Source organism: Nerophis ophidion, linkage group LG09 (assembly GCF_033978795.1).
Source record: "Nerophis ophidion isolate RoL-2023_Sa linkage group LG09, RoL_Noph_v1.0, whole genome shotgun sequence".
NCBI lineage: Eukaryota > Metazoa > Chordata > Actinopteri > Syngnathiformes > Syngnathidae > Nerophis > Nerophis ophidion.
In genome coordinates this window covers 46192955-46215041 of record NC_084619.1, presented here as the reverse complement: position 1 = coordinate 46215041, position 22087 = coordinate 46192955, and the positions used below count along the sequence as shown (strand labels likewise).

General features: G+C 38.0%; 1 protein-coding gene and 1 long non-coding RNA gene across 3 annotated transcripts in view; both read left to right on the top strand.

Annotated features, from left to right (window-relative positions):
• ncapd3 (non-SMC condensin II complex, subunit D3) overlaps positions 1-5912 on the top strand; it is a 97131-nt gene extending 91219 nt beyond the window's left edge. The window contains exon 35 of the mRNA XM_061911059.1: positions 5288-5912. Coding sequence (XP_061767043.1) covers positions 5288-5357 — 70 coding nt within the window. The 3' untranslated portion in view covers positions 5358-5912. The remainder of the gene's footprint in view (positions 1-5287) is intronic.
• Positions 5913-7888: 1976 nt separating this feature from the next.
• LOC133558824 (uncharacterized) lies at positions 7889-11360 on the top strand. 2 transcript variants are annotated; one of them, XR_009808020.1, is made up of 4 exons: positions 7889-7996; positions 9249-10794; positions 10878-10936; positions 10998-11360. It is a non-coding gene; the product is annotated as an uncharacterized LOC133558824 (long non-coding RNA). The 2 variants fall into 2 exon arrangements; XR_009808019.1 differs by having other exon boundaries at positions 9249-11360.
• Positions 11361-22087: the final 10727 nt, after the last annotated feature.

Sequence of the window (22087 nt, the reverse complement as noted above, 5' to 3'; positions counted from 1 at the left end):
CCGCGTTGGTGACCCCTGCTCTAACAGTACTCTTACAGAGGCTGTGTCCGCATCACCCTCCAAATGTCCGACATCATGTCTCCGCTTTAAATGCTTACGTATCACAAATGTTATGCCATAAAAACAAGGTCCGCTTTGCAAAATGAGGAAGGTATTCATGTTTTGAAGAAGAAAAAGAATGATTCCCACACTTTGTATGTTATCACTGGGAATGTTTTTGCGAGTGACCCACTCCCGTCCAGAAAAACACAAATGATGACCTTATGACGATCGTCAACAAATATAAAATTTGATTGTCGACAATGTCGACTAATCGTTGGAGCCATACCGTCTGACATTTAAAAATGTATTGATGGATTATAATGGTGACCCTTTTCACATAGCCCCCCCTTTTCACCGTGTATGCACTTTTTATCCATGTCTTGTTAGGTTATTTAAGTTAAAAACAGCCCAAATACAATCTGAAATCTAGCCAGAATACGCTTTTAATGCAATTTGAGTTCACAACATGTAAATATAACATGTAAAAAAATCTAATCGAAATAGCGGAAAAATACTAATATTCCTACAGTGTATTAACAGACAATTAAACATGTGGTATTATTAAACCACTACGTGGATTAGACTTTACTGCTATTTTGATATATTTAAAGATAACATCAAGTTAAGTCATCATATATACAGGAAAAGAAAGCAAACTAGTAAAAAGATAAAATACTTAGTAGCAATAAATTTGTCTCCATTAAATGACACAATGGAGTTACTTTTTTAAGCTAAATGTTATGGATTTTAAAGGTATGTGAATCCAATACTATTCTAAGTTACGGTTTTAAAACAAATTGCAGTATTTCAAATCAAAATCACTACAAGACAGTATAATGCTCATAAAGTAAGGTCAGAAACTTTTATTCAAGAAAAAAATAAACACAATACTTTAAATGTGTTTAACTTGTATTTAACACCAACATAAACAGGAAAATAGCTCAAACTTTTTTTTAAAAGGTAAAAACAACCTTTATTCAATATTGTAGTTAAGAAAGAAAGAAAGAAAAAAAGTGTTTTGATACTTTTATTCATCCATCCATCCATTTTCTACCGCTTGTCCCTTTTGGGGTCGCAGGGGGAAGACAAAGTTAATAAACTTTTATTTGAGATAAAAAAAAAAAAGCAGATAATACTTTTAATTTGAGAACAACAGTTTAGAAACTTATTTAGGACAAAAAGTAGATACCATACTACATAATATTTAACTATTTTTTAAAGATAAAAAGTAGATAATATAATAGTTTTAATATAGGAAAAAGTTCAGAAACTTTTAAGACAAAAAGTAGACAGTAAAATTTAATATAAAGACAATATAATTTTTTTTGAGACACAAATTATACCTTTTAAAATAAAGTAAATTAACTTTTTAAGTTAAACATATCTATTAAACTCCTGTTACAAAAACAGCCTTGGTAGTCCAAAACAAGTAACATAAAATAATACATGGGTGTGCTGTGGTATACAAATAACATTTTGTAATTGGGTTAAAATGATGTGAAACATGGGTGTTAATGCACTATTTACTTGAAGCAAAAGTGAATTAAAAATTATAAATCACTGTCATCAAATAATACATCTGAGAATGTAGATAAAGCATTAAAACTGGTATAACAGCAATAAATAGTAAAAAAAAGAAGATGACCGCATAAAAAACTTAATGTGGAAGTTTTAACTTCTGCCTGAAGGGGTCTCAATGACTATGTTTACACTGCGGGCCAAAGTGGCTCAAATCAGATTTTTTTTTTAGATCCGATTTTTTTCCAGCGGACTATTTACACTGCAAGTAAAGTGTGATTTTTATTAAACTTCAGTGTAAACACGCCCAGGCTCCAATGTAGCCCTAGACATCACTTGCATGCGCACTTCGATAAAGTGAAAACAAAGAAAGTTGACTGGTAGGAAGTCGCTACTACTACAAAATAAAATAAGTCGCAATACCTTAAAAATGTTTTTTTTTATGCGAAAGTAATATCATATATGAATGGATGTATATAGTGTAATATATTTGGGAGGGTTCTAATCTTTTTATGGCTGTTCAGTAGAAGAGACAGACAGCGTGGATCTACGGGAGCTTTATTTTTCAATTCACATGTAAACAAATGCGCCACAGCATCAATTCCAGCCTTTCAACTATCGCTGTTTCTTCGTAATCAATATATATATTCATATTACGTATAGCCTATTATTTGCACACTATTGACAAGTGATGCACCGGAAATTCAGTCGTCTAAAATACAAACCGAAATCGGGTGTTTTCATGAAATATCCATTTCCACTGGTGACTGCATCTTTCCGGCGCGTACGAGTGACATAGCTTGCCTAAAGTTGACGGAAAAAAATTGCATTCAGGTCACATACAGGTCTGTTTGAGTTCAGACTGAAGTCACTTTTAAAAAGATCAGATTGGTTGATCGGATTCAGGACTACTTTCTCATGTGGCCTGAATCTGATGCCAAAAGATCAGATTTGAAGCAGTTTGGAGCGTTTAGATTGGCAAATAAAATCAGATTGTCAATTGAAGGCAGAAAAAAAATGTGGTTTGGTGTTCAGTGTAAACGGGGTCCCTGTAGGGGTCATAAGTCACTCTGACTCAAGGACTACAATTAAAATGGTGGTGGTCTTAAGAGAACTACAAAATAAAATGTAGACCTGCTTCCGGTTTTATTTCACCCATTCTGCCTTCTTACTAAGTGGCGCTTTTAGGCCACGCCCACTGTGTGTGACGTCACCCTCGCTGCCCCACCTTACCAGGTGGCACATTTAGGCCATGCCTTCTTTTGGGTCATAAATCAATCTCAATCTCCCGCGGCCTCATTGGTCTGCTTAAAGAGGTGAAATATCATACTACTAATAACCGTACGGAATGGACTTATGGCGTCTTTAAATTGAAGTAAAATAGTAATGTTTTTTGTGGTGTCACCTAGTGGCCTTAATTAATTACGTTAAGCTCCTAAAGTTGAATGATGCGGACACATTTGTTGCTGGATATTTTTTAGTACGCTTCTGCCTAGGTGACTTTCTATGTACAAGTAATAGGTTGTATTCGGTCACGTGACTTTTGAACGGAAGTGAACAGTGGTGGGCCATCAAACCAACATGGCTACTGTGCAGCAAACAGAGTGCGATCTATCTGGGTACCCAAAGGGCCTAGATCTTACCACTAAAAAGCAGATACGAGAAACAAAGGCAAACTATGCAATGGAATCATTCCCTATACGTTATCAACATAAAATTTGTCGCGTGATCTTAAGGATTACCCGTCGTCGCATTCTCAAACAAACTATCTGGTGCTCCAGACGCCATTCTACATGATAAAACTTGGAAAAGCTTGGGGGTGGACAACTTCTTTGTGTTTGGCTGGGTCAAAACAATTGGTGTCAGGACTCTCCCAGATAAATCAATGCTTTATTTTTGCTTAGCTAAGGTTGCATTTTGTGATTTCACTTTGCGTTGACAATAATGTTTGTTGCCTTATTGTTGTTGTTTGTGCCATTTATGAGTACACATTTTTTTTTCCCCAGTCTTTTATCAAAATAAAAACTTAGATCCCAAAATTGTGTCTGTGCTGAAAGCTTCATTTATGATTGCTGTCTTTTATTTAGACTCGACGTGTTGGTGCTTTACGAAACATATATTGCAGCAAAAATTTGTTTTAGGAATTCCAAAACAAGATGAAATACACATAATACCTAAATTCAAAATACTAAATGTTTAAAATATATCAAACAAACCAACAAAGTGATCACTGCAAACTTGTGCGTTTTTCGACTCGATTGGCACACAGTCCAGTCCATGGGAGCCTATTTTCTTGTCTTTCGTAAAATCTTTCAATCTTGCGCCCTTCTTGAGTAGTTTAATGAACTTTGAAAAAACTTTTATTCTTTTTGCGATTTGATCTGTTCCAACAGCCTAAAACAACTCAAGCATGGGGCATATTTTTTCCAAGAAAGGCAAAATGCAGTCCAGATAACATGAAGCTTTCTGACTCACCTTTTTGAGCCTTGCATAGTTACTGAGCCGGACGTGATGTCAAGTGAATGCAACCTATTTGCAAATATAATAATTATTTGATACTTGTTTTGTATTTACAAATGTGCTGTTTTAGATTGCAATATTGTTCAATTAAAGACACTTACATATGCCTAGGTTGTATGCTATTGTTTGCTTAGCTTCTGTGTAGCTCCTAGCTCCTAGTAGTCTAAAGCTTACCATGTTTACCTTTCGTAAATGACTTGACCAAAATACAAGAAAAGAACAACCTTGTGTGTTTATAGGGGCGGCGTGGCGCAGTGGAAGAGTGGCCGTGCGCAACCCGAGGGTCACTGGTTCAAATCCCACCTAGAACCAACCTCGTCACGCCCGTTGTGTCCTGAGCAAGACACTTCACCCTTTCTCCTGATGGTTGCTGGTTGGCGCCTTGCATGGCAGCTCCCTCCATCAGTGTGTGAATGGGTAAATGTGGAAGTAGTGTCAAAGCGCTTTGAGTACCTTGAAGGTAGAAAAGCGCTATACAAGTACAACCCATTTATCATTTATTGGACAATATTTAGATGTTAACTGGCTGCCCAGCTTTGCACAAGTAAACACGCTTTAGGACTGCTTCTAGCAGATATCATATCACATATTTTACATGCAACCCTATATCATCCAAACTTGCTTATTTTTTTTGCAGATATTGGACCGGTATAAATATCGGGACACCCCCAGTGTACCACCTCGGTTATTGTATGGCCACACATTTTACGTAACAAACTATTCGATTTGCCCCTGTATTTGGGTGGAATTGTGTGCCCTAATAAAGAATTGAACACGTTAATTCAGTCTCTGCATGGTTTTTTACTGAAAAATAATCCACCATGGAATCAAATAAAGTTCCAAGTCAGAGCACCTTAATGAAAAATGCAATGAACACTATTGAACTCAAGAAATAGCTCAGAGTAAAGTACAAAGTATGTCCACTCCCTCCCCCTTCACCAGCAAAAGCGTTCAAAACAAGTAAAAGTCATATTAAATATTTATACATTTCATTCATTTATATGCATTTCACATTGATTTCTGCATATTAAACTATAATTATTTTTTATAGAATGTTTTAAGTTCATGGTTGGGTGACTGCAGTGGAATGGATTAATTGCATTCCCACATTTTGGGGAAAATGTAGTCAGTTTTTGTACAACTTGGTTTATTTTGGATCTCTTATGAGACAAAAGTCATGATAGATGATATTCTTTTTGCGTTTCAGAACTTCTCCTGGACTGAGGCAGTGGAACGTGCAGTCCCCGCTCCGTCAGAAAAAGAAAGCCATTTCTTAATTCAACTCCGATTGTGACTTTAACTCTTTGCATGTTTAATTTTTTTCGTTGTTTTTTTTTTCTTTTTTGTCCAGCACACTTTTTCCTTTTTTGGTAATTTGGTAAATCGCATTTACACTTTACATATTCATACTTTGCATGTTATTTTTATAAAGGTAATGAGATTAGTTTCTTTTATTTGGAAAATGCCTATTAAATTCATTAACATTCAAAAACAAGTTTACACTTGCACAATTCAACATGTTATGTGGAAAAAATGGCGGTGTAGGATAGTAATATATTTAACACTAAAGTCGAACTCAAATCAAGTCAAACATTGCTGCCTCTGTACTGTGGCGGGATTTAAAACCTGACTGACATTTCTTGTGATGTCATTTAGCTCAAGGTGAGCCATGTTTTTTTTTTTTTTTTTTTTTTAAACTTAATATAAAAAAAAAAAGAGCTTAGAAATAGTTCAAGGGTGTCCTAACTTTTTCTACCAGAGCTGCATACTGAAAAAGTATCTATTCTTTTTTTTAATGCTAATACAATAAAGATATTTTTTTCACCCTTTAATGCTGTCCTCAAATTTGGTTCCGGGGACGTGGAAGGGTCTCGGTCATATAAATGTTGAAAACAAGTTATATATTATGTTTTTGTTTGTTTTTTTCCAACCCTAAATCTCTAGATCAACTTCAGGTCTGTTTGTTGATATAGTTTTTTTTTGTATGGCAACACAAAATATGCTACATTTTCCCCGCCAAACATTTCATAGTGGAATATTTTATTTGGGGCCCTTAAGTCAATATTTCATAACATTGGTTTTAATTAATTTTTTAAGCAATGGCAATTTAAAAAATTAATGTCCCATTAAAATTCTTAGGTATCCAAAAGAGCCCAACTCATTAAAGTATTAAGTCGTACATTTTTTTTAACTTTCAACGCTTAAGCCTCTAGGTCAACTTTATCTGTCAATCATAGGTTTGTGTTTTTTGTCGGTTTTATGCCCTTTTTGGTCAAAGGAAACGTGTTTATTTGGAAAACACAAACATTTTCTCAGAGAGTGATTCAAAGTAGATTTTAGATGTTAAGTAATTAAAGCATTGAATAGTTTAACAATAACACTGGTGTTGTTTTATTCAATTATTTTCAAAAACATTTCTAATAGCGATTGTAGAAAGTACCACAGGCCATTGAAAATTATCTGCAGGCCACAATTGTCCCCCAGGCCACACTTTAGACACCCCAGAAATTGGCCTATAATTACTGTTCTGCAGGATTAATGTTGGTCTTCATAATAGGCTGAACAACAGGATGTTTAAGTACAACTGGGACACAGAGAGATCAGTGAATAGTTGATTATTTAACAACTCATGGACCAGGTGTATTGAACATCCCTTAAGGAACTGCACTTTTGTTTTGAATATTGCATAAGAGTCACAATTCTTATGTAAGATAAGAACAAGTTTTTCCATTTTTTAATGCATTCTAAATAGTTAATACATGCGATCAAAAGTCAGCTTCAAATGGAGCCAATGGGCGTCATTCTATTCTGCCAATAAAGCGCTGTAAAAAAAACATCCAAACACCATTAAGGTTTTATATACATGCTTTAAGTGTATATGAAATGTACTTATGAAGGTTCTCATTCATCCAGGTTGTTCGATAGTTTGCAACTAGACTGACTGGTTTGTCTTGGAAGATGTTGCGAAGTCCAGATCTGACCAATCAAAGTCTATGAGTACGAACTGATGAAGCCAACTCTTGAGCGACAAAAGGTCTTCTAAGACAAATTAAGCGGTCCAGTTGTGAACAACACATATCTGGGTTCTAATTCTTCGTGAGGATTAGGAGTCATTCTTCATCTAAATGACAAGATTCTAATCAGTCTAAATCTTAGTGACAGCAAACAATGTAAGTGATGTTTTGTGTTTGTTGGCTCTCAAGAAGTCTGCAGGGAGTAGTAATCATCAATAATGTTGAAGAAAAAAAACTAATGTGATACATTTTTGAAATTAGTGCGCCGTGTATGCTTAAAATGAAAAAAAATGTAAATATTACATCTTATTATAAATGTGCGTGACACTACATTGCATATTATATCAGGTCAATCGATTGCGACTGAAATGCTTTGTTTGTCTTAGAAGACGTTTCGTCTCTCATCCGAGGAGGCTTCATCAGTACGCGCTCGTAGACTTAGATTGGTCAGATCTAGTCTGAGAGAGACGAAATGTCTAAGACAAACCAGACCAGTTGCGATCACTTAACTGCCTTGAGATGACAATGATCTGGATGAATTACAACAGTCATAGACAGGATACATAATGTCGAAGAGCACTGTGGGTCAAACCTGCCTGAAAAGCAATGACTGCCATTAATGTGAAGGCCTGTCCTTGGAGCATCATGTTGGAGGGGAATTCACACGAGGGAAATCTCTGGATCTTCTCTTTGTGCTGGAGTTGTTGAGAAAGGGCTGCCAAAGTCAGTGTCAATTCAAATAAGTTCTCACAGCTTATAACATGGTAACCCTTCATGCACATTATATTTCCTGTTTTGCTGTCTTCTCTGTCCATAGGCAGTCTGAGTCAGGAAGGCTGAGTCATCCCTCCATAAGAGTTGAAAGATGACAGATGCTAAAAGTCTGGAGGACACCAATCGAGGTAGAGATGAATGCAACTGTCCTTGTGCTTTGTTTGCTTAGGTTGCAATACGGTGAAGAATATTGTTTTAACAAATAAGCACTCGCAATGTTCTCTGTATCAGAAATGTTACAATGTGCATCCATTTGTAGTGTACAAGATCAGTGGTTCTCAAATGGGGGTACGCGTACCCCTGGGGGTACTTGAAGGTTACGTGAGATTTTTTTTAAATATTCTAAAAATAGCAACAATTTTAAAATCCTTTATAAATATATTTATTGAATAATACTTCAACAAAATATGAATGTAAGTTCATAAACTGTGAAAAGAAATGCAACAATGTGATATTCAGTGTTGACAGCTAGAATTTTTGTGGACATGTTCCATAAATATTGATGTTAAAGATTTCTGTTTTTGTGAAGAAATGTTTAGAATTAAGTTGATGAATCCAGATGGATCTCTATCACAATCCCCAAGGAGGGCACTTTAAGTTGATAATTACTTTTATGTGTAGAAATATTTATTTATAATTGAATCACTTGTTTATTTTTCAACAAGTTTTTAGTTATTTGTATATCTTATTTTGCAAAAAGTTCAAGAAAGACCACTACAAATTTGCAATATTTTGCACTGTTATACAATTTAATAAATCAGAAACTGATGACATAGTGCTGTATTTTAATTCTCTTTTTTTTCCAACCAAAAGTGCATTGCTCTGATTAAGGGGTGCTTGAATTAAAAAAATGTTCACAGGGGGTACATCACTGAAAAAAGGTTGAGAACCACTGTACTAGATGTTAGTCGGACAGCTTCAAATATTTTATTTAGGAATCTTGCCCTCTAGACCACTTGGGTCACACCCTGTGTGGAGATGGCTTTTACCAGTCTAAGGACCTGGTTGCTGTCTTCGTTACAATTTACAATATTATTACTTTTTATTTTCAATACAAATACTCTCAAAGAGAACTAAATAAGCTATAACAAAACACATCAAATGAACAAGTGTTTTCGCACAGAGACTTTTGATTTAATCGACTTTAAGAGGCTGCTGATGGTTTCCATTTTTTAATCAATTGCAGCTTTACCTTTTTCTTACCCGTTGATGGAAGTGCATGCAGCCATTCTAGGACAAAGAACTAATCTTCCTTTTTTTGTTGTTGTCTGGTACCATTTGGCTTTTCCAGTTTTCCACAACATCTCCATCTGTTGGGCATGTGTTTGTGGTAGCATCAGATTTCTCACAGAGTTAAGCATCCTTTTGTCTCTTCTACAGTGGATGCAGGGTCAATGGCAGCATTTTTTTTGATGAAGAAAAGAAAGATGGTGAGCAATAAAACGATCCACCTTTATAGGTAAGTTTTCATGTTTGAAAATACCTTGTTTTACATTTTTTAACTTAAAAGGCCTACTGAAATGAGATTTTCTTATTTAAACGGGGATAGCAGGTTAATTTTTTGTGTCATACTTGATTATTTTAGCGATATTGCCATATTTTTGCTGAAAGGATTTAGTAGAGAACACAGACGATAAAGTTTGCAACTTTTGGTCACTAATAAAAAAGCCTTGCCTGTACCGGAAGTAGCAGACGATGTGCGCGTAACGTCACGAGTTGTGAAGCTCCTCAAAGCCTCACATTGTTTACAATCATAGCCACCAACAGCGAGAGCGATTCAGACCGAGAAAGTGATGGTTTCCCCATTAATTTGAGCGAAGATCAAAGATTTGTGGATGAGAATAGTGAGAGTAAAGGACAAGAAGAAAAAAAAAAGGCGAGGGCAGTGGGAGCGATTCAGATGTTAGACACATTTATTAGGATAATTCTGGAAAATCCCTTATGTGCTTATTGTGTTATTAGTGCTTTAGTGAGATAACATGGTACCTGAAAATCGGAGGGGTGTGGCCACGGGTGTGGTGACCGCCAGTGTCTCCGGTAGGAGGAGGTAATAGTCCGCAGCTGCACAATTTTCTCACCGAAACCTGCCGGTTGACATGTGGTCGGACCCATGTTCGTTTGACCGCTCCGTTCCATAGTAAAGCTTCACCCTCGGGAATGTAAACAAGGAAACACCGGCTGTGTTTGTGTTGCTAAAGGCAGCTGCAATACACCGCTTCCCACCTACATCTTTCTTCTTTGACTTCTACATTATGAATTGAACAAATTGCAAAAGATTCAGCAACACAGATGTCCAGAATACTGTGTAGTTATGTGATTAAAGCAGACTACTTTTAGCTTGGATCGGGCTGGAAGAATATGTCTGCTACAACCGGTGACGTCACACGCACGCGTCATCATTCCGCGACGTTTGACAGGATACCTCACGGGAAATTTAAAATTGCAATTTAGTAAACTAAACCGGCCGTATTGGCATGTGTTGCAATGTTAAGATTTCATCATTGATATATAAGCTATCAGACTGCGTGGTCGGTAGTAGTGGGTTTCTGTAGGCCTTTAAATTGCAGCTGATCTTGCAGTGACGCTGGTGCTGTAAAATAGTGGCGCCATTATTCCTGTCCAGAGTGGTAAGTAACTTGCAAGTGTTATATGGGGAGTAATCTCAGGTAGGAAGTGGATGTTATCACAATTTCATCAGCCATGGCAAGTGGCCTGCTCTTCACATATTTCAGTTACCCACTGTTGGATGTCAGACTGGATCTGAGCACACGCATCCACTTGTTTCACCTGTTCTTCACCCTTGTCATCTGGAATTGACACACTCGTGTAATTTGTGCTCTCAGGTATTTATTGTATCTTTCTAATGAGAAAAGGACTCCATAGCTATTACCTTTGGCTTCACTTGATGCCACATTAGTGATAGCTCGTAAGTTACATACTCCACAGATTGTGATTCAAGAAGCTTTGCTAAAGACCTTACAAGAAAAAATGTTAATGCATTTTCTTCAGGCAGTCCCAGTTCCAGCTCATCTAGATGCAGTGTGCAACATCAACCCTAACAAAACAAGGTGGTAGTTTTGCATCTTTTTGACAAAGTAAAATGTTAAATTATTGATGTAAACTTTTCAGGTCAGGATAAGGGGAAAACACCTCCACAAGAGCTCCTAGAATGGCCAGAGAAAAATCACGAATCCAAAAGCACGAATCCATTCGGTCAGCCATTGTGTGACAGGATTTGCACCACTAGGGGACTGCTGTGCAGTGCCAGAACACCTTGATACAGGAAGATATGGCTAGATGAGCCATTTGGTCTTGTCAGTTTTCTTACAACTTATCCACTTGCATCAAAACATACTCTCTGGTGAATACACATGCATTTGTGTTTCATTAGTGACAGAACCACATGTGGAGTTCAATGTCTCTGATGCTACCACTGTAAGTTGAACTGTATTTTAACAGCTGCAAGGAATAAATCGTATTTTTGTCACTTAATTCCAAATTATTTTTTCTTGTTTTGCTTAGCGTAGAGTGGCCAAATTAAGCAGATGAGTTGACTATAGAATCCCAAAGTCCATAAGCTTCTGTGCCTGTGATGCCTTCCAGACATTTGTTTGCATCCTGCCCTCGCACAGTTCTGTGGCTAACTTCAAACACAAGTCTGCAGGCAAAAAAGGCTTTTAAAAGCCTAGTGTACAGGGAGTCATCGGTTTTTGATGGAGCATTTGAACACCACTGGGATGTTAATTGCAGGTTCGCCGGCACATGTTAAATGGACATGACCGTGACACACACTACAGTAGCCATTGATGTTAATGTATCTGCTGGTGATTGATTGGCACTTTTAAAAAGAAATGTACAGGGACTCTTCACCTTTCAAATGTGCACATTAACACCATGAGTCCAGGTGACAGGCTTCAAACTTTGCTTGATATTGTTTTTGTATTCAACCTTTCCTGAAATAAATTTGATTGATTTTCAAAAAGAGCAAGCTGAAAAGCCTGATTTGGTCCGTCAAAAGGAAAAGCTGAATAATCTGTCGTGAATAGTTGCGGGATCACTTGTGCTAATTAAACCCTATTGCTGACCAAATGTGTCTAAGAAAAGTGTACGGCCTGTTTCTCAGCTGCTCACTCGGCACCATCCATATACTGGGATTTGGAGTGCCTATGTTGCCATTTGAGAATGGCCTCTTTACAGTATGTGAAGATAACTGAAAATATGAAAGTCCTCTAAACTGTTGATTTAGTGAACATCTTGTTTTAGCATTACATTTAGCATCAATTACTTTTATTTCTGCAATGTATTTTACTACCAATTAAAGTGTGTGCTGAGCCCTTGATCAAATCATTACAAAATTAGTGTGTCGCAAACCTTACAGTGAATGTAAATGCAAGTTGAAAAACACTTTCGTACAATGTTACATGCATAGGTTAAGTTTACTCTAGTTAATTCCTTTGCAAATTGTGTTTAGGTCTGTTGAGATTACCCAACCTTGCATTTTTGCATTAGCAGTGTGCATTCAGCTTTGTATACAACTTAAGGCTTTAAACATGCTTACATTGGCTGAAGGTGTAATTTTTTTGGGGTCGTATTTACTGGGTTGGAAATGTGAAACTTGCAAAAGCTGCGTTACAACTTTTAACTCCACAGACGTACCAGTCTGTCTACTGTCCCCCGAGAGGCAGTGAAGCATAGTTGATGATGCTTATTTGAAGCATAACTCAAATTATAGCCACACAATCGATAGTTTCAATGACACAAACCAGTAAAAACATGAAACACACAAATTGGACTATTTTGTTATTGTTGGAACCACAAATTTGACTGTTTTGGTCGAAAACTGAATACTGGTTCGCTGGTGACTTCACATCCTAAATTGTTAATAATTCAAAAGTATAACAGCACAATCTGAAAGTGGTTCTCAACCTTTTTTCAGTGATGGGGAGGGGGTGTCGCACTAATATACAACGAAAACTTTAACTTTAGTCCTAACTTAAATAATAAATATAAATCGTTTGAGGTGCTTTCTATGAAGTCTGCCACACCTCTGCCTCTGTGCCTGGCCGTTATCTACCGCCCCCCAGGGCCCTATTCGGACTTTATTAGTGAATTCTCAGAGTTTGTTGCTGATCTAGTGACGCACGCCGATAATATAATTTAATTTGGGGACTTTAATATCCATATGAATACCCCATTGGACCCACCGTGCGTGGCGCTCCAGACTATAATTGATAGCTGTGGTCTTACACAAATAATAAATGAACCGACGCATCGCAGCGGTAATACGATAGACCTAGTGCTTGTCAGAGGTATCACCGTCTCCAAAGTTATGATACTCCCGTATACTAAAGTAATGTCCGATCATTACCTTATAAAATTCGAAGTTCAGACTCATGTTCGGCAAGCTAATAATAATAATAACTGCTATAGCAGCCGCAACATTAATGCTGCCACAACGACGACTCTTGCGGACCTACTGCCCTCGGTAATGGCACCGTTCCCAAAGTATGTGGGCTCTATTGATAACCTCACTAACAACTTTAACAACGCCCTGCGCGAAACCATTGATAGTATAGCACCGCTGAAGTTAAAAAAGGCTCCAAAAAGGCGTACGCCATGGTTTACTGAAGAAACTAGAGCTCAGAAATAATTATGTAGAAAGCTGGAACGCAAATGGCGCACGACTAAACTTGAGGTGCACCATCAAGCATGGAGTGATAGTTTAATAACTTATAAACGCATGCTTACCTTAGCTAAAACTAATTATTACTCAAATCTCATCCGCATTAATAAAAACGATCCAAAATTTTTGTTTAGTACAGTAGCATCGCTAACCCAACAAGGGACTCCTTCCAGTAGCTCCACCCATTCGGCAGATGACTTTATGAAGTTCTTTAATAAGAAAATTGAACTTATTAGAAAGGAGATTAAAGACAATGCGTCCCAGCTACAACGGGGTTATAGTAACACAGATACGATTGTATATACGGCGGATACTGCAAATATCCAAAATAGTTTCTCTCGTTTTGATGAAATAATATTAGAAGGATTGTTACAACGTGTAAATGGAATAAAACAAACAACATGTTTACTTGACCCACTTCCTGGGAAACTTATCAAGGAGCTTTTTGTATTATTAGGTCCATCAGTGCTAAATATTATAAACTTATCACTTTCCTCGGGCACTGTTCCCGTTGCATTCAAAAAAGCAGTTATTCATCCTCTCCTTAAAAGACCTAACCTCGATCCTGACCTAATGGTAAACTACCGACCGGTGTCTCACCTTCCCTTTATTTCGAAAATCCTCGAAAAAATTGTTGCAGAGCAGCTAAATGAGCACTTAGCGTTTAACAATCTATGTGAAACCTTTCAATCCGGTTTCAGGGCAAATCACTCGACTGAGACAGCCCTCGCAAAATTGACTAATGATCTATTGCTAACGATGGACTCTGATGCGTCATCTATGTTGCTGCTCCTCGATCTTAGCGCTGCTTTCGATACCGTCGATCATAATATTTTATTAGAGCGTATCAAAATACGAATTGGTATGTCAGACTCAGCCCTGTCATGGTTTAACTCTTATCTTACTCATAGGATGCAGTGCGTCTCCTATAACAGTGTGACCTCGGACTATGTTAAGGTAACGTGTGGAGTTCCCCAGGGTTCGGTCCTTGGCCCTGTACTCTTCAGCATCTACATGCTGCCGCTAGGTGACGTCATACGCAAATACGGTATTAGCTTTCACTGTTATGCTGATGACACCCAACTTTACATGCCCCTAAAGCTGACCAACACGCCGGACTGTAGTCAGTTGGAAGCGTGTCTTAATGAAATTAAACAATGGATGTCCGCTAACTTTTTGCAACTTAATGCCAAAAAAACGGAAATGCTGATTATCGGTCCTGCTAGACACCGACCTCTATTTAATAATACAACTTTAACATTTGACAACCAAATAATAAAACAAGGTGACTCTGTAAAAAATCTGGGTATTATCTTCGACCCAACTCTCTCCTTTGAGTCACACATTAAAAGCGTTACTAAAACGGCCTTCTTTCATCTCCGTAATATCGCTAAAATTCGCTCCATTTTGTCCACTAAAGACGCCGAGATCATTATCCATGCGTTTGTTACGTCTCGTCTCGATTACTGTAACGTATTATTTTCGGGTCTCCCCATGTCTAGCATTAAAAGATTACAGTTGGTACAAAATGCGGCTGCTAGACTTTTGACAAGAACAAGCAAGTTTGATCATATTACGCCTGTACTGGCTCACCTGCACTGGCTTCCTGTGCACGTAAGATGTGACTTTAAGGTTTTACTACTTACGTATAAAATACTACACGGTCTAGCTCCAGCCTATCTTGCCGATTGTATTGTACCGTATGTCCCGGCAAGAAATCTGCGTTCAAAAGACTCCGGCTTATTAGTGATTCCTAGAGCTCAAAAAAAGTCTTCGGGCTATAGAGCGTTTTCCGTTCGGGCTCCAGTACTCTGGAATGCCCTCCCGGTAACAGTTTGAGATGCTACCTCAGTAGAAGCATTTAAGTCTCATCTTAAAACTCATCTGTATACTCTAGCCTTTAAATAGACCTCCTTTTTAGACCAGTTGATCTGCCGCTTCTTTTCTTTCTCCTATGTCCCCCCCTCCCTTGTGGAGGGGGTCCGGTCCGATGACCATGGATGAAGTACTGACTGTCCAGAGTCGAGACCCAGGATGGACCGCTCGTCGGGACCCAGGATGGACCGCTCGCCTCTATCGGTTGGGGACATCTCTACGCTGCTGATCCGCTTGAGATGGTTTCCTGTGGACGGGACTCTCACTGCTGTCTTGGAGCCACTATGGATTGAACTTTCACAGTATCATGTTAGACCCGCTCGACATCCATTGCTTTCGGTCCCCTAGAGGGGGGGGTTGCCCACATCTGAGGTCCTCTCCAAGGTTTCTCATAGTCAGCATTGTCACTGGCGTCCCACTGAATGTGAATTCTCCCTGCCCACTGGGTGTGAGTTTTCCTTGCCCTTTTGTGGGTTCTTCCGAGGATGTTGTAGTCGTAATGATTTGTGCAGTCCTTTGAGACATTTGTGATTTGGGGCTATATAAATAAACATTGATTGATTGATTGATTGATGTACCCAATGTGAACATTTTTTTTTTTTTTTTATTCAAGTACCCCCTAATCAGAGCAAAGCATTTTTGGTTGAAAAAAAGAGATAAAGAAGTATAATACAGCACTATGTCATCAGTTTCTGATTCATATAACAGTGCAAAATATTGCTCATTTGTAGTGGTCCTTCCTGAACTATTTGGAAAAAAGGCTATAAAAAAAACTAAAAACTTGTTGAAAAATAAGTGATTCAATTATAAATAAAGATTTCTACACAGAAGTAATCAACTTAAGGTGCCCTCTTTGGGGATTGTAATAGAGATCCATCTGGATTCATGAACTTAATTCTGAACATTTCTTCACAAAAAATGAAATCTATCAATATTTATTGAACATGTCCACAAAAAATTCTAGCTGTCAACACTGAATATTGCATTGTTGCATTTCTTTACACAGTGTATGAACTTACATTCATATTTTGTTGAAGTATTATTCAATAAATATATTTATTAAGGGTTTTTGAATTGTTGCTATTTTTAAAAAATCTCACGTACCCCTTGGCATACCTTCAAGTACCCCCAGGGGTACACATACCCCCATTTGAGAACCCCTGATCTATGTTGTCGACTGCACAGAATGAGACCATTGTGTTATTATCCGTCAGTCTACCCCAGGGCAGCTGTGGCTACTGATGTAGCTTACCACCACCAGGTGTGAATGAATGATGAGTTCTCACTTCTCTGTGAGTGATTTGAGTGTCTAGAAAAGCGCGATAGAAATCTAAATTTTTTTTATTTTTTTTAGCCCACAAATTAGACTGTTTTGGTAGTCAAATTATAGTTTGTTTGACGTCACTTCCTAAAACGTTAATTCCTAAACTATAGCACCACAATCGATCATTTAGGCATCACAAATAAATGAGACTATTTTGGCTTAATTTGGGCCTAGTTTAATGAACCCCGCGTGGTCAGGTTCACGATGACGTCACTTCCGGATAGTTGAAACGTTTATCGAAAGCGCCCCAATCAATTTTTGCTGTGATCTCGTCGGCGGGAGCACTTGTAACGTCATGGTTGTTTCGGAGGAGTTGGTTGGTTGGTGTCAGTTTATTTCAATCTTACCGTGACGCTTGTATGACGGCAATACGACACAAGCTGCAGAAACACTGCAGGTAAAAACTCATTAATGTAATGGCAAAAACAAACAAGATGAGTGTCGTTTAGAAGAGCACCGAAGCATAGGGAAGGCTATGCGAAAACTAAAATAAAACTGACAGGCAGCGAAAATTCATGGCAAGAGCAAAAAGCGTCCACATGAATGCCTGTTCATTAAGTCCCAACAGAAAATGCCAACCACGACTCAACTTAAATAGTCCTAATTGAAAACACAAAACAGGTGCAAGCAACAGCTAGTGCTCAAAAGGCAGACGTCAAGTGGTTAGAGAAAAACACTAACAGGAAAAACCACCAAAATAAAAGCACCGAACACAGGAAAACACTCGCACATTCAAAATAAGGCACATTGTGTAACAGGATGTGACAAAACTATTTATAGAGTGCACAAAATTAAAAAAGAACTCTGATAAAATTAGAAAAAGGATGAACACAAAAAATCAGCCAAACCAAAAGGGTGGCTGGGACAGAACAATGAAAATAGTCAGGAAAACATACCAGTGAGTGAGTAAAACTAATCAGGAACAGGGGAAATACAGGAGGCAGACAAGGAATCAAACCATCAGTCATTACATGAGATGTCAGACGGCTGCAGCTGTGCCTTCTTGCATCTCAACAACACAAAACACGGAATCTAACAACAGGACTGATAAAAGAGTGTATCAGTACATGTTATTGTCAACAGATTGTGTGGATTGGAACCTGAAATAAATCATCCAATGAAAAAAAATGCCACCGTCGCAATTGTTCAACAAGTAAACTGCCAAAAACAACTGCATCAGAGAAATGCTCCAAGTTAATTCAATAAAGCAGAATTAGGTCAGGTTACCAGAAAGTAAACCATAATAATGTTATCATTCACAAACAAAGTGCTCATGAGCACTAACTTGCTTGCGCACTACATCATAGCGGAAATAATCGTCACTGCCACGTCTGTTTTTTTTTTAGCCTATTGTTTTGTATGTTTTTTTATCATCATGACAAGGGAAGCTGTGCCTCTCCTGATTGCAAGCCCCTGCTGTAGCGCAAGCAAAAGCTGATTAATAGTGTTCAGTTTTCATATGATTCACTTTTTGATGAGAATGTTCACCAAAAGTTTGCCCAGTTTTACCATATTGATTCTTGTCCAGCCAAATTACGCCTAACAAACTAGTCCGACTGCCCGCTTATAATTCTGTTGAATCAAGTGCCAAATAATTGATTTTGACGCGTTGTAGGTGACTAATTCTCTGCTTTTTTATTTAGTATGACTGCATACAAATTCACTGTGGGGACAAAGGAAGGTACAAACTAAAGCACTTTGATAAAGTTCTCTGTATAATCTGTTTTTCATTGGTATTTTTAGGTGTCTGGAATGAATTTATTGGATTGATATTCCCTCCGGAAAAATTTTGACTCTTATACATTTCAAATATTTTAAATACTATCATTTTGTCCGTTGTTAACTCGTACTTGCATTTTTTTTAAATCATGAATAATTGCACATTTTAATTTTCAAGTTTTTAACAGTATCGACATGGGGCTGGACCATTTGTTGGCATTATGATTTTTTTTAAACATTACTCTTTTTTAAACCGTTCAACACAAAATTGGACACAAAACAACATTAGCTACTCACTGGTGTTTAATATCTTCTCCTGAGGAGCCGCATCTTCTGCAGTGGACATTTATTTTTGATCTTCAGTTAGACAATTTAGAAAGGAATTAGTCAACATGTCATCCAAAACCACAAATATCCACTGCATATGACTCTGCTTCTCAGGAGGATGTTGGTTACAATGTATGCTGCTTTTTTTCCACCAACAGGCGTCTCTTGAAGACATTTGGTAGAAAACTATTTATTGGGACCATGTGTCTCAAAACTCATGAGTGTCATTCATTATACAATGTTTTTTATTGTGTTCCAAATAAAAATACCAAGGCTTCATTTAAAAGGAAACAACTATTTTTAACCACTCTAAGGGGCGAGTCTTCATTTCCTGCTTTGTTCCATCCCGTAAGACAGGGGTCTCAAACTCAATTTACCTGGGGGCAACTGGTTGCAGAAACTGGGTGAGGCTGGGCCGCAAGAAAATATTTCTTAAAAAATCATGCACTTTTTAATGAATTCACTTTCTATGAATGGCTTTCCCGCCCCAGCAACATACTTGCCAACCCTCACGATTTTTCCGGGAGACTCCTGAATTTCAGTGCACCTCCCGACAATCTACCGGGGCAACCATTCTCCAAAATTTGTCCCAATTTTCACCCGGCCTACATTATTAAGGGCTGCCGTGACTGCACTGCCTTTAACGTCCTCTACAACAGTGGTTCTCAACCTTTTTTCAGTGAACATTTTCTTAATTCAAGTACCCCTTAATCAGAGCAAAGCATTTTTGGTTGAAAAAAAGAGATATGAAGTAAAATACAGCCCTATGTCATCAGTTACTGATGTATTAAATTGTATAACAGTGCAAAATATTGCTCATTTTTTTAGTGGCCTTTCTTGAACTATTTGGAAAAAAAGATGAAAATAACTAAAAAACGTGTTGAAAATTAAACAAATGATTCAAGTATAAAGATTTCTACACATAGAAGTAATCATCAACTTAAAGTGCCTCTTTGGGGATTGTAATAGAGATCCATCTGGATTCATCAACTTGTGAAGAAATGTTTAGAATGAAGTGAAAAAACAAATAAAAAAAACAATATTTAACATCAATATTTATGGAACAGGGCTTCCGGGTGGCAGAGGAGTTAGTGCGTCTGCCTCACAATACGAAGGTCCTGCAGTCCTGGGTTCAAATCCAGGCTCGGGATCTTTCTGTGTGGAGTTTGCATGTTCTCCCCGTGAATGCGTGGGTTCCCTCCGGGTACTCCGGCTTCCTCCCTCTTCCAAAGACATGCACCTGGGGATAGGTTGATTGGCAACACTAAATTGGCCCTAGTGTGTGAAAGTGAGTGTGAATGTTGTCTGTCTATCTGTGTTGGCCCTGTGATGAGGTGGCGACTTGTCCAGGGTGTACCGCGCCTTCCGCCCGATCGTAGCTGAGATAGGCACCAGCGCCCCCCGTGACCCCAAAAAGGGAATAAGCGGTAGAAAATGGATGGATGGATTTATGGAACATGTCCACAAAAAGTCTAACTGTCAACACTGAATGTTGGGTTGTTGTATTATTTATCCACAGTTTATGAACTTACATTCATACTTCATTGAAGTATTATTCAATAAACATATGTATAAGGGACTTATGAATTACTGCTTTTTTTTTTAGAATGTTTTTAATAAATCTCACTTGTCCCTTGGCATACCTTCAAGTACCTCCAGGAGTCCGCACACCCCTAAAAGAAGAATACTGCTCCACTACATGTCATCGCACATGCTTTTACATCACACAACCAATGTGCCGGCTCTGTAACATGTTGTGTGAGACTCGTTCAGTACAACGTCAGTGGCTGCAAGACATACTTGTTCAACACCCATACAAGTCACACTGAGGGTGCCGTATGAACAACTTTAACACTGTTACAAATATGTGCCACACTGTGAACCGACACCAAACAAGGATGACAAACCCTTTTTGGGAGAATTTCCGCACCCTAACACAACTTAAACATAAGAGGACAAATACCCAGAACACCTTGCAGGGCTACAAAATACAACACCTCAACCGACGCAAGTAGCGGGTGTGGGGGGTTGGTGGTAGCAGGGGTGTGTATATTGTAGCCCGGAAGATTTAGGTCTGCATGGGATTCTGGGTAATTGTTCTGGTGTGTTTATGTTGTGTTACGATGCGGATGTTCTCCCGAAATGTGTTTGTCATTCTTGTCTGGCACATATTTGTAACAGTGTTAAAAGTCTTTTTACGACCGCCCTTAGTGTTGCGTGTGTAGCTGTTTATCAAATATATCTTGCAATAACAGACATGCGTCTCACATGGCCAGATGCAATTTACAACTGGGCTTCCTCGCTGTCAGTTCAGGATGTAGGAGGCGCTAAAGGCACTGCCATTATGGCACTCCCCAAATATTGTTGATCTGGTAAAAGGTGACAGGGGTTTCGAGAGAATTGGAGCCCTGAATTTCAGGGGTCTCCCGGGGAAATTAGGGACGTTGGCAAGCGTGACCTATCAAGCACCGTTCATATTAAACTCGCTGGCCGCACCAACATTAAATTGTCATATCAAAGCACGGGCCGCATAATAAAGTCTCGTGGACCGCAATTGGCCCGCGGGCCGCATGTTTGAGACCCCTGCCGTAAGATATCCTGTGTACTTTAAATGTCCTAAAGTGGCGCACAAATACACCCAAATGATCCAATCGCAAAAACAAATAATCGCATGTACAGTATAGGGTGCTAAATGTACAAGATCAATCACACTTTTTTATCCGATATATTTTTATTTTTCAGTTCACTTTTCTCAAATTTGTATTGCTTTTCTCACATCTATATTACTTTTCCTACATTTAGCTAATTGTATTCACATTTAAGGTAAAAAAAAAAAAAGTGTAATATAAGTGTTGAAACCAAATATTAAATATAAATTCAGATATGAAATATAAATGTTGAATCTAAATGTTAAATACTAACAATTAAATCTAAATGTCCAGATGGGTGTCCCACGATTCAATTCAATATCGATTCTTGGGGTCGCGATTCGATTATAAATTGATTTTTTCGATTCAATGCTATTCTCGATTCAAAAACGATATTTTTCCGATTCAAAAGGATTCTCTATTGATTCAACACATAGGATTTCAGCAGGATCTACCCCAGTCTGCTGACATGCTGGCAGAGTAGTAGATATAAATAATATATATATATAATTGTAAAGGACAATGTTTTATCAAATGATTGCAATAATTAAAATTTGTTTTAACTATTAAACGAACCAAAAATATGACTTATTTTATCTTTGTGAAAATATTGGACACAGTGTGTTGTCAAGTTTATGAGATG